General features: G+C 40.4%; 1 protein-coding gene across 3 annotated transcripts in view; it reads right to left on the bottom strand.

Annotated features, from left to right (window-relative positions):
• Positions 1-3,940: 3,940 nt before the first annotated feature.
• Positions 3,941-16,326, bottom strand: part of srbd1 (S1 RNA binding domain 1) — a 289,801-nt gene continuing 277,415 nt past the window's right edge. For all 3 annotated transcript variants that reach the window (XM_041178598.1, XM_041178607.1, XM_041178616.1), the window contains exons 21-22: positions 12,247-12,431; positions 3,941-4,258 (exon numbers count right to left, since the gene is read on the bottom strand). In XM_041178598.1, the coding sequence (XP_041034532.1) occupies positions 3,969-4,258; positions 12,247-12,431 (475 nt within the window). In that variant the 3' untranslated portion in view covers positions 3,941-3,968. The remainder of the gene's footprint in view (positions 4,259-12,246; positions 12,432-16,326) is intronic.

Here is a 16,326-nt window from a genome sequence, read left to right as displayed (position 1 = left end):
ATATTTATACATTATTGGTTACGTACAAGAACAGTTTCCAGATTCCGATCTCATCAACATACAGGTTTACATTAAACAGACATCTCTAGTAACAGGTACATGCATCGTATGTCCCTATTTTTCACCCAGGCAGAGACCTTCCCTCCTACCTAAACTGGGACCATCTGTCCTTCCCCTATCTGTTGAAGAGCACACTTAATCTTAGTTGTATTCCAACCCAAGTCTCTAGTCTAACTCCCAGGACCTTGCTGATGATTGCAATCCCTGAGGGTGTACAAAGTTTGAGTGTGTAAGGTTCATCTGGTTTAACTGTTTAATTGTTGATTTACTGGTTTGCGCTGGCCTGCCTATAGATTCTAATTTAAGTATAATGAATTCTCACTTACCATAAATTCTCTTACTTTCTTCCTGCTAACACCCTCAAAGTGACAAAGTTCCGTATCGAATAAGGTGAAGACACGCTGATATGAATACAGTTCTCTTGACCTTTCAATGCAGGGTAGACATTAAGACCTTCTTTGTTATCCTCAGCATCTTAATGAAGAGCATTATTCTCAGAATTAAGTCATATTCATGTGTAACGATGACCTCATCCTCGGAAGGCTAAGCACCCTAGGGAACATGTGGCCACCAGCGCTCAAGCTGAAACAAGTAGACATGATGAAGTCGTTTCAACCATTGCGCCAACATTTCACCGGCCATGGCAGCCTTCAAGAGATAGAAATGCTATTGCAAATATCAATGCACTCATGGCAGTATGCCAGGAGTTTAGCAAGCTGGCTCAAAGAGGAAAATCATCAGTCACTGGTCATTGCTCAATAGTCTGAAGACGGATCTAAATCCAGACAGCAGGATCTCTCCAAATGCCATCTCTCATGCATGATTAATCTTGATACTGAGCCGCAGGATGACATCACTCTTCAGGACGCTATGATCTGTCGCTCTACAGTATGTCAGTGAACCTGTGAGTTAGGTTACCTTTGTAAGCACAAAAAAGGCTTCAGCAGACCATCGTGTCATTATTGGCAAGCACTCATGACCCTGCATTCATCAGGAACCAAGTTAACATCCAGCATTGCCTTAGCATCTGGGAGAGAAGCGGCCCAGTCATTGCTGATTCAGCATTTAATGATAACTTAGGACCCTCGTAAATGCTGAAGAGCATCGCATGCACCCCATTAGTCCTCCACATTTTCAATCTGCCATAGGCGATATGAACAAGGAAGCCTAAGAGACTGATTACAATGACACGTTGAGAGATTCATTCTGAGACTCAGCACAAGGATTCCATCAAGCCCCACTAACCAGACCTTCAGGTGCAAACTAGCATCCTCACATGTTAAAGGCTGGCATTATCAGGCTAGATGAAGATACTAGCAGACATTTCAAATGTCACCAAGTGTAAACAATTTCCATGTTCTGCATCATGTGGAGACTGGGAATTAATAAAAGAGCAATGTTCAGCCATAAACGTGGTAACAAGATAACACAGCAGGCAGGCATGATAGGCTATGGTCCTCTACAATTAAATAAACTGTAACACAAACCTAAGTCATTAAATGGAGACCATTGCAAAGTGCACTTGGTTGGAATGACTCGAACGCCGGATAATTAGTGATTGACTAGACAGGTACCTTTAGGTCACCCATTATCATTATCGTGTGGGGCCAATGTGTACTGGAAAGACCCTCACTGACTATTTGGGGAGGTCAATCTCACCTTCCGTGCAGGAACGATCCCTTTCCTCTCTAGCCAGCTCTGCCATCTGCTCCTTGTAGGAGGAAAGTGTCCTCAAAAACTGTGGCATCCCCCCTTCAGTCTGGTCTCTCTCCCTCTTGCTGTGGGAGATCTTGTCCTGCACCAAGACAGATGGATTGACTGTGAGGCACCATGGATGGAAGAGCAGATCAGTAGCAAACATGTCTCCTCAGTAGGGGATGAAGAGGCCATTCATGCAGGATCTTACAGGACATTGTCTGACAGCCATTTTAACAGCATCATCAGTATTGATGTTCCATCTGCTGGTAATGTGTGACATCCCTGTGGATTGTGATTCTTAGAATGCCTGATGCCCTTATGAGAGTGAGAGTTTTGAGTGAGAAGGTTCACCTACCCTGGCAGAGTGGATGAGATCATTCATTCTTTTCCTGCACTTCAGGGCGGTCTTTTTTTGGGGTCCACAGGCGCAGGCTTTCCTGGCAACCTCCTCCCAGGCTGCGTGGTCATGGTGGTCGACCACCTGCTCGTCACGAGGAAAAGAGGGCCTCCCGCCTGAGCTGAACGGCCTGGAGGAGTATCTCCGGGGACATCTTGCTGAACCGTGGAGCAGAGGGTTTCATTCTTCTGGGCGCCATGGACAATATGTTTCCAACACACCTGGGCTGCAGAGAGTGAATGCGTGTGGGGGTGCCATTTAAAAAAGCACCAGGACCTTTGACTCCATGAGGTAACAGTGGAGCGGAGAAATCAGTGCCTGAGGTTCGACAAGCTCCTTGCTGATGCATAAATAATGAGTTGAAAAGCAGAGAAGGTCTGGCATGAGAACCTGCCATGCAGTACGGCGGGAATCACGCCAAGTTCCCGCCCACCACCGCACTTTGTCTTCAGAACAGAAAATTCCGCCCTATATTGCAATGGGTTCATCTTAGAAATTGACCAGTTTTATCTCCATAGAATACTGAATCTGAACATTGAGGTAACATTTTTTCAAAGAAATGGGTGGCAGATAAATTTCAGCATTCTAATTTCTCAGGTGAAATCAAACAAAATTTTAACAAAACATTGAGCCTTTGAATTATTCGATTTATAAGCTGACTACAGGCGCTGAAACAAATACAGTCAATCACAATCTTAAATTCAGAGATATTTAATATCACAAGAAACCACTGATCTAAACTGGCCCGATACAAGCATATTCAAAATAGAATTCAAATCATAGGTAGGCATGGCTGACCATTAACATAAATTAATTCTTGAATCTTGATACAACTGGGTAGTCACCAATTGAAGTTCTCATCAGCTGGTGAAGGGGCAGGAAACAACAGGCTACAGAAACTGCCAGTATATTTAAAAATACATTGATTCAACAAAGCCTGTAAATAAGTAAGACAATTTTTAACATTAGACTTCAAGGGTTAGTTATTCAGGACCAACACTTTTTGCAGCTGATCCTGGATATGCCACCCCGGGATGTTGAAGGAAAGACCATTTGTTAAAGCAATCCAGTTTGTATTTGATTCCTGATCTAACCAGCAACTGCAACTGTGGTTATCCAATTAAGCTCAAACAGAAGGCCTCTTATTGCTGATCATCAAGGAAAGCTTTAAAGATTTGGACAACTAGTTTTGAGTGTTCTTGAAATGTATAAATTTCTAGTGGTACAATTCTGATGATTCTGCATAACCGACAGACAATGCAGCCCTTTTCATAGACATCAGTCACCAGGTCAGATCCACAGACACATTTGAGTAGCAATGACATTGTTAAGTTTAAAACTAAAACATCTTTACTTTCAGACAATAAACACTTGCATATGGACAGATTACAGACATGACTAGTGCTAGGATGCCACCAAGGATCAATCTACGACCAACTTGGCTGTATAACATTGGGAAAAATCAATGAAATGTTGCGAGAGCCTTATGCTCCCAAATGTGCTAATTGGTCAGTAAGGTTTGTGTGCATGCATGCATTTAAAAAGCTATTCTTCCTTAGCTGCCAAATGTTGCAGAACACATACTGCTTTAATATAACTAGAAATTTGCAACATGTACATGAAAAACAAAAGTGGTCCATTAAATATTATGGGATGATGATGCTGTGCACTGTAGCATCAGTGTGCACTACCACAAAGTGGCTGATAAATCCAAGGTCTATCACAGGGAACAACTAAATTTCAGCTGTACTCACTGTAAGGAAAGAAAAATGAAAAATCTGACAATTTGACCAAATTGGTTTTATTTTTTTTTTTACAAAACTCGAATAAGATCTAATGATATACGGTTTCTTGCATGGTCAATCTCCAGCACTTTAACTTCCACCCTCTCACCAGGACCAAGCCCTAGACTCCGACGTCTTTTAGATGCAGGTAGCTTGGCTGCTGTAATGTAACGTATAGGGATCAGACCAGATCGGCCGACACCTATGTCAACAAAGACACCAAAGAGAGTAGCATTTTCCACTCTTCCAGTCAAAACAGTTCCATTTTTCAGGTCATTAAGAGAGACAATGTTCCTTTTAAAATCCTGTTGTTCAAATCCTGCATAGAGGCACAAAACAAGGCAGATTAGCAGCAAGTTCTGTTCTTGCAAGACAAAAAGAGAAAGTGTACATTCTGGAAATCTGATCTAAAAACAAATAGTCGCTTGGTAGCGCAGAACTTGAGTAGTGCTGAAAAGAGAGACATGCTGTTGAAGCTTTTCACCTTGCACTTATCAGGACAGATGCACGAATGCTAAATTTCAAAGAAAAGAACAATTTATACTGCATGAGAAAAGGGTGCTGATTGCTTGAGCCTTTGCCATGGACAGTGCACCAGGGAACTATTGCTCCCACACTGTTGCTTAATTCAAAGGCGCAATACCTGGACAGATTCCTTTTGCTTGCAGAGGACAAGTCCCTACGCATGAATATATGTAGACTCCAGCAAGCGTAACTCAATCACACTGCAGGCTTGACTGATCATCTTAAATTGATTGTTAGTGTAACTATTAGCACACTTGGGATTGTTCAGCAAGGACTGTCCAATCGCGGAATCACATCTAATGTTAGACATTATGTTCTGAGTTTTCCAAACACAGGCTGGTTGAGTACAATCAGTCCTCTGCCTATGGGGAACAGCTGAAGGGATGTACTGTTTGATACAATCAGTCAGTCATTGGGATGTATGGCATATGTGCCTGCATTGCACTGGCACTGAAATTCATATACCACATTACTCATTTGTGTGGTAGGCAGAATGTCTTTTTGGATTGATAGCAGCAACCTATTGATGGGGAATACCACTCTTGCTGCTACTGAATAATAGCGACATGAAATAGCTAGCTTTACCTGTTGCTCAAACTTTTGCAATGCCTATCCTTCCAGGGTAACTTGAGGTAGACTGGGCACTTTTCAGGGTTGAAAGTGGCAGTCTTAGGCCCAGTTATGAGTATGCACGATGCACAGCAAGGAATGGCCTGATCAGATAGTCATTATCCTGCAGGATAGCTTTGATACACTCTATTTCAGCATCAAGCTGCGCAGTGAGCAAATGGCTCAGGCCCTATTTATGAGATTGTCGATAATGCCAATCTTGTAGACTGTGGAGCTTAGGGATCCCAGTGTGTATTGACCAATGAAGGTAGGCTTGCGGTAGACAGTAGTAGAGAACCTGATGAGTGCAAGAGGAAAAGCTTCGACAGCATGCTTCTTTCTTCATGCAATAAAATATTGAGTTGCTTCAAAGGGAGGCCTTTCATGGGTTAATAATTCCCTGTGCCTTGTCATTGTTTAGGCATTTTAATATGACAATAAAATACAGTCTTTAAATTTCTGATTCCCTTCATGATAAACCTTTAACAATTAAAAATTCTACAGAGGTGTAAATAGAGAGGTAAAATAACCCAAAACACAATCTATTTAGTTCTGAGGATGAGTGTTTAAGAGGCTGCAAGTTATTATGCCACAATTAAATCTATATTTTCAGGGAAGGCATGAGCCTTACCAGATGTGTGGCAGGATGGGACATCTGCTCACCCAATGTCATGTGCAGTGACTGTGCTATTATTTTCAGGGTCTACCTCATTTGAATAATATGGCTGAGCTCCAGATGTTGAAACTGCCTCTCAATGAAAGCTTGCCCATTTGGGTGGGAAATGTTAGGCTCCTACAGGATTTCAATGTCTGTGCAGCTTAAAGGATTAGGCAGCCTTGCAATATTTTTGACTACATAGTGTTACAATCCTAGCTGATGTCACTCCTGGACATCATTGTTTTGTTGACAAACATGGCAGCTATTTCATACAGCTAAGAGATAAAGAGCCAGTTCACATGTTTTGGTGGTTCTGGTTGATGGATTAATGTTGGCCAGGATAACAACATCCAAAACTCCCTTGCTCTATTTCTAACAGTACTATTGAATATTGCACATCCACCTATCTGAGCATGTAGACTATGCTTAACTTTACATCCAAAATGGAGCACTCCCTTTGTATTCAATGGTCATCCTACATTACATGATCAAGTCCTACAGTTGCGCTTGAACTTATGACCTTCTGACTAAGAGCTAAGAGTGCTGCCACTGAGGTGAACTGTTGGGCACAAAGATTCCTGTTTGTAAATCTTAATGTGGAAGTGCTGTCCCAGGAAGTTAAATACAGGAAAGAGGCTTCAAGGAAAGCAATTCAAAGTCAGCGCAAAGAGAAGGCTGCAGCAGTAAATGTCAATTCAACAGAATATGCACTATCACTCAGTACAGGAAGACGTTTAATTACTTTCACCAGCCAGGCAAGTAAACATTAGTCAGCCAGTTTCAAAGAATACATTGTACGAAACCTGTCATTGAGAATGACCTCTCCTTCCATGTTGAAGTTCTTGAATAATTTAGCCTCAATACCCTAAAGGCAGACTGGTGCTTCTCACAGCCCCATCTTCACCAACATGGGATTCTTCGTTCACATCCTTTTGTGAAATTACACAACATATGTAATATGCAGGAGCAGGAAGAGACAATTCATTAATTTTGTCAATGTCTTTGTATCTATTGTGTGAGTGTGTGAAAATTATACAGGATAGTAAAAACATTCAGTCAAACTTTAATTTTTAGAAGCTCTCAGATGGAGTGTAGCAATTTTGTTTAAAATGGGTTCCGAAATGTATAGAGGTAGACAGCGTCCCTGGAGAAAGGGGAAGTGACACTGAGCAAAGCAAAATAGAGATAAATCACATATGCTTGAAGGGATTAACTCTTTTACGCCTCCCTACGACTGAATAAGGGGAAATGTGCAGCAGATTTGCAGCATATTCCCTAAAGGCGTTAAAACTGAAATCCAGCAAGAATGAGAGCTCTGATCATATTTCACCCTCTTGACCCCTTTTCTTTTATCTGCCTCTAGGCAAGTTATGGGATGCGGCAGCAACAACGCCAAGGAGTGATCACCTGACATGCACACACACCCATCCAGCTGGGGAATGGAGGTGATTTTTGTGCCCCTTTTGAGGTTAGCCAATAAAGCACAGGCCAGGGATTGAATCTGGGCATTTCTGGAACTGTGCTGTTCAGTTTCTCACTAGCTTAACGAGTTGAGGTGCTAGGGAAAAACATGAATTATTTCTAAATTGCATCCATACAAGCTGAAGTACTTAACTGAAGCTATCCATCCAAGTGTACTTATATATTATGACTTTCAGGTCTTAAAAATGTATGATAAATAGTTGCACAAAACATTTCTACACCTTATAATGCTTATGTAGGGTATCCACCACATGCTGTCAACCATGTCAAGGATAATTTTTTTTCCTATTTGTTTCTGTATTTTTTAAAGGCACTAATTTGTATATATCATTTAGTCCCAGCTCAGCATGCACCTTCTGTTAAACCTCTTAGTATCATGACTTTATTCTTCAGTCTACTTGTGAGCACTCGAGCATAGTTATGGCTCTTTGGCAAGGAAAAGAATTGGCTAAATAAAAAGTTTAAGAAGGAATGAAGTAACGATCATTTTCTGTTAATATCCACTCCAGAACCAGTCATCTGTTTCTGATTCCACTAATCTAACAACCACAACTACTTCTGTGCACATAACAGATCTGGCAGATTATGTGAAAAGCTGAGTAACTTGCATGTCGCTATTGTCCTTAGAGTACTTCAGCATACCACATATCTGCCCTTTTGAAATAATAACTTTGAGAAGTTGAAGTGTGCAAACAAATTTGACAGAAGAAAACAAATATGGTACAAAGACCGTTAAAGAACTTGTGAATGACATCAACACAAATGATCAGAAAGCTTCACAGTACTGATCACAAAATAAGCCCATGTTTGCAGCTGCCACCCATATCCAGAGCCGAAATACTCACAGCAAAATAATAACTGATTGTTTCAGGGCAAATTATTCTAAGATTGCATTGTGGAGTTTAGAGTTTCTGTGCCAGAAGGATGATGTGATGAGCAATGTGGCAGTTATCTGGCATTTTGATGTACTTTGTCAGTATTTTTTTTTGTCTTCTTTTATTTTGTAAAAACCACAAACAAATAAATTATTGGAGCACTGTGCTGGTAGATCTGTGGTATTGGAACCAGATCAGAGTGTAGTCCTATCTTAAAAGGTACATGCTGGATTGGAATTTACTGGAACAGAAGCTAACTGAATGCAAAAATGAAGTGTAGATAAAAACAGAAAATGTTGGGAATTACTCAGCAGGTCAGACAGCATCTATGGAGAGAGAAAAACAAAGTTAATGTTTTAGGTCAATGACCTTTCAACAGATTATGGACCGGAGACAATTAACCTGTGTTTCTCTCTTCACAGATGTTGCCTGACCTGCTGAGTATTTCCAGCACTTTCTGGCTTTATTTCACATTTCTTCCATCTGCAGTATTTTGCTTTTGTATTAATGAAGTGGAGATATTATTTTCAAATGCAATAAATCTTTTTTATCCTGAACAATAGCTGAAAGTAAACACTATAAAGTTTTCTCCTACACTAGAGTAGTGGTATGTAAATTTACACATAAGAGAGGCAGCAGTAAGTATGGAGTTCTTCACTTTTATTATTGTAGCTTATGGCCCACTAAAATAATTATTCAGTAACTAACACAAAGGAAAAGTGGACATAATTTACATCAGGAATTGGCAAACAGTGACTCACAGCTCACAAGGAAGTCAGGAGATGAGATACTGAAGATGGAGCATGCTTAACCTGAATGGAGGATTATGATGTCAGACACCAAGTAAGGACATTCATTTGATCTCAAGGGTCCTGTCTGCAGAGCCTTACAACCATAATTCTGAAGATGTGTAGCAGATAGCAGAATGTCGACTGAATGTCACCCATTGTGACACTACTAGGGAGGGATTCTTTGTAATTTGTGGCATAGTAGAGTGAGTGTTAGGAACTTCTGCACATGCCTATTGACATATATCCTCATGGATATGTTAAGGAATGATGTTCTTGGGCTATAATCCTCATGACTGCACGTCTGCCTGACGGTCTTGATCTCCATCTACGCTTCTTTTAAATGCTTTGATGAGATGTGAGAATGTAACAGCATTTGTTACCCATCTCTAATTGCCCTTGAACTGAGTGGCTTACTAGTTAGAGCATTTCAGAGGTCAGTTAAGAGTCAATCACGTTGCCGTGGGTCTGGAGTCACATGTAGGCCAGAACAGGTAAAGACGGCAGATTTTCTTCCCTATAGGATATTAGTGAACCAGATGGTTTTTTTATGACAATCGATGATAGTTTCATGATCACCATAGCTTTCAATTCCAGATTTTTATTAACTGAATTTAAATTCCACCAGCTGCCATGATGGGATTTGAAACCTATTTCCCCAGAGCATTAGCCTGCGTCTCTGGATTACTAGTCCAGTGACATTACCACCAAGCCACCATCTGCCCCTAAATATGGTGCATTATAAGATAGACTTTTCAGTTTATCTGTTCTTCCTCCAACAAATTCATATGGGGCAAACATTTTGCAGTCTTCCCTATCATATAATGGAAATGCTTCAAAGAAATTTAATAAACTTGTTAGAAAAATTGAAGTCCAGAGGATTCAAGGGGCAGTGTCAGCATGGATATGAAATTGGCTGCGAGACAGAAAGCACAAAGTTGTAATGATTTTAGACTGGAGGGAATTGTACAGTGATGTCCCCTGGGACCACTATATTAGATCTGCTGCTCCTTTTGATATATGTTAGTGGCCTGGACTTGGGCATACAGGGCATTTTTTTAAAGTTTGCAGATGACATGGAATTTGAAAATGTAGCAAACAATGAGGAGGATAGACTTTTGTGAAATGGTTTTGGAAAGAAAAATGGCAGAGGCATTTATCATAAACTAAATAGTACAATTTTAAAAGAGGTACAGGACCAGATGACCTGGGGTCTTAGTACACATATCTTTTTTTAGATGACACAAGTTGATAAATCTGTTTAAGAGGCATATGAGATCCATAGCTAAATAAGTCTAGGCATAGAGTTCAAAAGCAAGAAAGTTACGCTATACTATTATAAATCACTGGTTATATCTCTGTTTGGATATTCTGTCCAATACTGGATACCACACTTTAGGAAGGACGTCAGGCCTTAAATTTGGTGCAGAGGGGAATTATTACAATAGTACCAAGGATGAGGGGTTTCAGAGACATATAGAGACCAGAACTGGGGATTGTTCTCTTTAGAGCAGAGAAGGTTTAGGGGAGATTTAATAGGTGTCCAAAATGATTAAGGGTTTTGAAAGGGAGACACTGGTTCCATAGGCAGGAGGGTTAATAACAAGAGGAGACAGATTTAAATTGGCAAATAGTCCGTGGAGAGATCAGCAGATTTTCTTTTTAATTCAGAGCAGTTATATCTAGAATGCCTTGACTGAATGGGTAGTGGAAGCAGATTCAATCATAAATTGTAAAGAGGAAAATTTGCAGGTCTACCCAAAAAGAGTAGTGGAGTGAGACTGACTGGTAGCTCTATTAAACTGACTTGCTCTCTTGCTGGGTGGAATTTTGCTGTCCCCCACTGGTAGGTTTGAAGGCAGGGGGACTTGTAAAATGCTGCATGTGGCCTGCCTGCCGCCTACCTGTCTGTCCCCGACTTGTCTCCCATTCTATGTGGGGCAGTGGAGGCATCAGGCGACCTGCCTGCTCTTGGCCCTACTGAGCCCCTTAATTGACCGATTAATGTGCATTTAAATGCCTCATCACACCCCTGTTGCTATATTATTTGCGGGAGGGGGAGGCCCATGCTAAGCTCGTAATCCTGCAGCTTTGGCTGAGCTAGTAGTCGGTAAGGTAGGGCAGGGGTGTATCTCTTTTGGGGATGCCCTGTGCCTATCGGAGGCACCCCCCTGCCTTTAACCCTCCCCCACTGGCCTCTCAAACTCGCACCCCCCCCTCCCCCCAATCCCCTCACTCCCCTCATTAGGGCTTGCCAAGGCCCTGCTGATACCCTGGGCTTATCTTCAGTCCGGCCTCTACTAGCTCCTCCTCTTTGGGGACTGCCTGCAGTACCAGCAGTGGCCACCATTTGAACCTGGTGCTGCTGGTGCAACAGAGCTGCTGGCTATCTGATTGGCCAGCAGCTGTCTAAGGTGGAACTTCCTCCCCAGATAGGGACGCAAGTCTTGCCCTTAGCCAATTTATGGTCTGCTAAATGTTAAATAGCTGCTGGGCAGTCCGTATTGGCAGGGAACACACCTTGCTGACTCTTTGAGTGGCAGGGCAGGAAACACTACCATCTGAAAAATTCTGCGCTCTGAGAGAGAGAGAGAGAGAGAGACAATTACAAATGGAATGAAAAGAAAGAAATGTTTTTGACAAAAGATCAACCAACAGTACAATGAAGATCCTAGCATCTGCTTTCCTTAGCTGTTCGTCTAAGCTATTCCTGTTTACTGTGGCATAAGTTAGATCAGCAAATCCTAATATACAAATGTTGGAATTTAGGTGTAATGATGTCAGCTTGGTTAAAACCCATTGCCTCCATGCCTGCACCTTAGCTATGGCAGATTTAATATATATCCTCTCGCATCCAGTGAAAAATTCAAAGGTGGTTTAAAAATGGCATTTCCTCTTTAATCCTCAAATTACAACCCACGTAATATGTGATGAGTTTATCTCTATATCAAGATATTTGAATTTTTAAAATAAAATTGTAAATTTAATGTAACATTCATTTCCCCCTATTTTTATTTGCCATTAAAGTAAGAATTGCTTCCCTTTGATCAGTTGGTGTGAAGATATAGCAGTAAACCTTGGTCATTGCTCTACATGCTGCATGAAAAATTGTAGAAGACTACAGATGGATAAAATAGCAACATTAGGCTGATCAAGATTTATAATTGAAAGACTCTTTTAGAGATTTGTTGGAGAATTTCATTGTTATTTACTACCAACATTATTACCTTCAAGCGTACAGAACTTGACAATAATAACTAAGGATTTTATTAACTAAATATAAATTCAGATATTTGTAAGTATTTATTTAAACTAAATAATATTATTCAGCTAACAAAGGCAATTATTTGCTATTGTTAAACCTCATTACCTGCTCTAATGTCATAGTCATGAGGCTGTATCAGTCCATCAATAATCATCTGCAGTGTTGGCACAGTTGTATCAAGTCTTTGAGCTAAGGCATCCATCAAACTGGTTTTCAGTGCTGTGTTCACATTGTTCTGCATAGCAGGTCTTCCAATGTCAGACAGGTTTCCATTGATGAAGGATAAGAATCTGGAAAAATTAAAGAAGAATATGAAATACATTAAAAAAAAAGAATAAGTTGCGCACAATAGCTGCAGTCCACCTGATCAAAATGCTCCACGCTCTACCAAAATGCTTCCTTCACAATACTCCTTAGAATTAATGAAAGTTGGTAAAGGCCCATCATATAATCTTATGACACCACCAAAGAAGGCAATTGTCAAAACCATCACCTATCTGAAGGAAGTTAATAATATTCCACATGTGAGATTTAAAAAAAGTTATGGATCATGAAATTAATGAAACAAATGGATTAAAAACTAGCTTGGAAATAGGAAACAGATGGTAATGCTAAGTACAAAAAGCTGTGTCAATGACTCTTGGAGCTTCAGGACCTTTTCCTTGTAAGCTCCAAACACACTGTGTCCTTCACACGCTTCTTTCTCTATGCATCTTCAGTGTTTGGAAGCAGGATTAACCGCATCTTTCTCAGACTTTATTCATTCTTTCTCAGTACCTCGAAGCTATGGAACTCCTTGCCTCCTTCAGGGTTTCCTTCCGCCCACAATCTGCGGAAATTTTAAACCTAAATCTACTGTCCTGGTGGAATAATTCCTGATTTATCTCATCTTTTAATTCATTTTTCAACTTTAATGGCATTTTGTATTTTGAGTGTTGGCCTTGGTTTCTCAAAAAGTGGTAAATATAAGGAGCAAAAAAAAAGTTTTCACAAAGATCAGGGCCAGATGGGCTAATAAACAGTAGTTGGATTTTAATGTAGACAGATGTAAACCAATGCATACTGGGATAGTAAAATAACAAACACATGAACATGATTAAAATGATGGCCATTAGCACATGTGGAAAAGGAAAAGGATGCAAGTACAATTATTATTGTTCACTACAAGTTTCCAGTTGATATCAAGCAGTTTCCAAAACAGCTAATCGAAAGCAGGTTCCACATCATAAGCATTAGATTTTAAGTTATTCTAATATTGTATGCATTGCAGATGAGGCCACATTTGGAATAATAGTCCCAATTTCAACTTGGGGCAGCAGATGTATGGGCCGGAACAGGGCCAAGGAAGCCGTCTAATGTCCTAATCTTTGCAGCACAAGGCCCAGGCGATTTTAACTCCCAGGCCTCATTTGCATAGACCTGGTTAGGTTTCTGTTCAAAATCAGCAGGTGGGAGTGAAATATTGAGAGGCAGGAATGGTCCCAGGCAGTCAGTTAAGTCACTGAGCCTTGAGGTCAAGGAAGGAGGTCAAACAGAGGTAAGGGAGACATAAACCTTCTTTATGGTGCCTGGAGGAGCCCTCCTGCTCCTACTGATCCCACAAAAAGAGCCAAATAGAGATTTTTTTGGGGGGGCTTCACCTTGCTAGGTTGGCTTGTTAGGAAAGCTACAGTGGTTTTCCCATGCAAGTCTCTGGTTAAAATAACAGTTGAGCTATAATGACATCTTTGAAGCCTAGCCTACATGTTTAGGGAAGGACCCTGCCGGTTTCTGTGGTGTTTTCTTTCCACTTGCTCAGAAGAGAAAGTTCAAATTGGAACTTGTGGGAAGTTATCTGGAAATTTGCCTACTAAGGTCCTGCTGTGATTTTAACTGCCCATCTCAACCCAGGTTTAGTTGGACAGCAGGATTAAATTCACGCCTAATATATGCGTTTTGGACACATCATCAAAACCGACTTTGACGGGTAGGAGTAAGTTGAAACAATGAAGATGAGGGATATAAGACTCTAAACCTTACAGATCTGAATATGATGGATTTGAGAAAAGTTGGTGGATGCGGGAGGTAGGGGAGGGGGAGTTGGGAGGGATGGAGTACTGATCCAGGACCTTCACTTCCTTCAGGTTTAACTATTGTAGATTGTCAACATAGAAGAGGAGGACCCATTAATAAGCAAAGAACAGCATATGCTAATTAATAAGTCTCAACGAAGCACGTAATTGAAAGAAAACCTAGTGGAACAAGCTGCCAGCAGAAGCAGTTATGTAACCTTCAAAAATACTTGAGAGGTATAAACCGAGATGTTCTGATAATCCATGCGATATGATGGTTCCTCTACAGACAACAATCCTTGCCAGCAATGTCCACATTCCATTAATGAATAAAAAATGTCAAATAGAGAGAGACAGGATTCAGTTAAATATTGGGAGAAGTTAGGATAAATGAATACTCTTGGAGTTTTGTTTGATCATCTTTGAGAATCAAAGAGCATAGAGGTTACCCAAGGTTTAAATGTTGGCCTCGAGTCCATGGTAGGTACATAATCTGTGGAAGCAGTGAGCCTGGTAGCTAAACAGTCTATTCTAATTACATATTTTTTTAGGCTCCTATAAAGGAGTCTGCCTACATATTTTTCCCAGACCTCTAATCAGTATGCTACTTGAAACATTGCATTAAACCTAGCACTAGCCCTTCTTGTTATATATTGATATGTCAAAAGACTTTCATCATAGCTTCTGTTGTACTCCCCCATCCTACTTCAAAACTTAATTGCCTCTTCAAAAGACTGTCATGCTGTAGACTGCTAGACTTTAACAGATTCCACAGCCACACAGATGTTACAGCACCATAACCATTTGAAAATTAGTACAAATATACCATTACTACTATAATAACAGTTGAGCTGAAGTGACTTATAGCCTGTAACATAATCTCCTGGTTCAGATGACATTCAGAAACCAACTGAGCTTCACTATAGTGGTGCAGGACATCACTTAAATAATTCAATTGTACATTACAGCCTTGTAAAATTCCACCCAAATGTAATTCATATATCCTTTAAAAATATGTACTATGTCTACCAGAAAACGACGAGAGCAATGTTAATTAAACTGAAATCTGCAATCAAAGAGAATTAATATAAAGTCTAACCTGCAGTTTCCCCCTTTTTTGAATGCAATATACCCTTGCTGCGTATGGGTGTATTATAACACTTGTGAAAAAAAAAATCAGACTCCATATGGTAAACTAGTGATCTCAAATGTGAAGAATGCCATAGGCTTGTAGCTTTTAAAATGACAACACCTGTGAAAGCTGAGGACAGTTACTTTAGATCCCTAGACGAGTGCTAATGCCGTGTCTGTATCCTATTTCCTTTTATGCAAATAGGTTTTGGCCAGTTATCCACATTATAATTGGTCAGGAGTAGGTAAATTACCTCTGACATAATTGTCTTCTCAACAATACCCATAATGAATTTCCTTCTTATGATATTCTATCAATCCTTGTGGTTCACGGTTCACAGTGAGGTAGACATGTGTTATAGTGGGAGGCTGTGGTGTGATATCATGAGGAAAAGAACTTTGTAAGAAATCATCGTAGGGATGGCAAAATAAATGTTTTTGATTGGTTCCTGTGAAACAAAAAATAATTATTTTGCTGCAGGCAGACAGATATACGGATAAGTTAACAGAACAATACAAAATGTTAAATAAAATTTCTGCATGGAATGAGGAGCAGATATTTCTCTTCACAATCCATCTGTTAATGATGTGGCTTCTTTTTCAACCAAATAATTAGTTTTAATGAGTGAAAGGCTACATCCTCAATGGGGAGCCCAGCACATCAATGCAAAAGATAAAGCTGAAGCATTTGCAACAATCTTCAGCCAGAAGTGCTGAATGCATGATCCATCTTGGTCTACTCTGGAGGTTCCCAGCATCACATATGCTGTCAGTCTTCAGCCAATTCCATTCACTCTACGTGATATGAAGAAATGGCTGAAGGCAATGAATACTGCAAAGACTATGGGTCCTGACAATATTCCGACAATAGTACGAAGGCTTGTGCTCCAGAATTTGCCGCGCCCCTAGCCATGCTGTTCCAGTACAACACTGGCATCTACGGGCAATGTGGAAAATTGTCCAGATATGCCCTGTACACAAAAAGCAGGACAAATCCAACCCG

This window comes from Carcharodon carcharias, chromosome 2, assembly GCF_017639515.1.
Source record: "Carcharodon carcharias isolate sCarCar2 chromosome 2, sCarCar2.pri, whole genome shotgun sequence".
Lineage (NCBI taxonomy): Eukaryota > Metazoa > Chordata > Chondrichthyes > Lamniformes > Lamnidae > Carcharodon > Carcharodon carcharias.
This window is presented reverse-complemented; position numbering and strand designations above follow the sequence as displayed.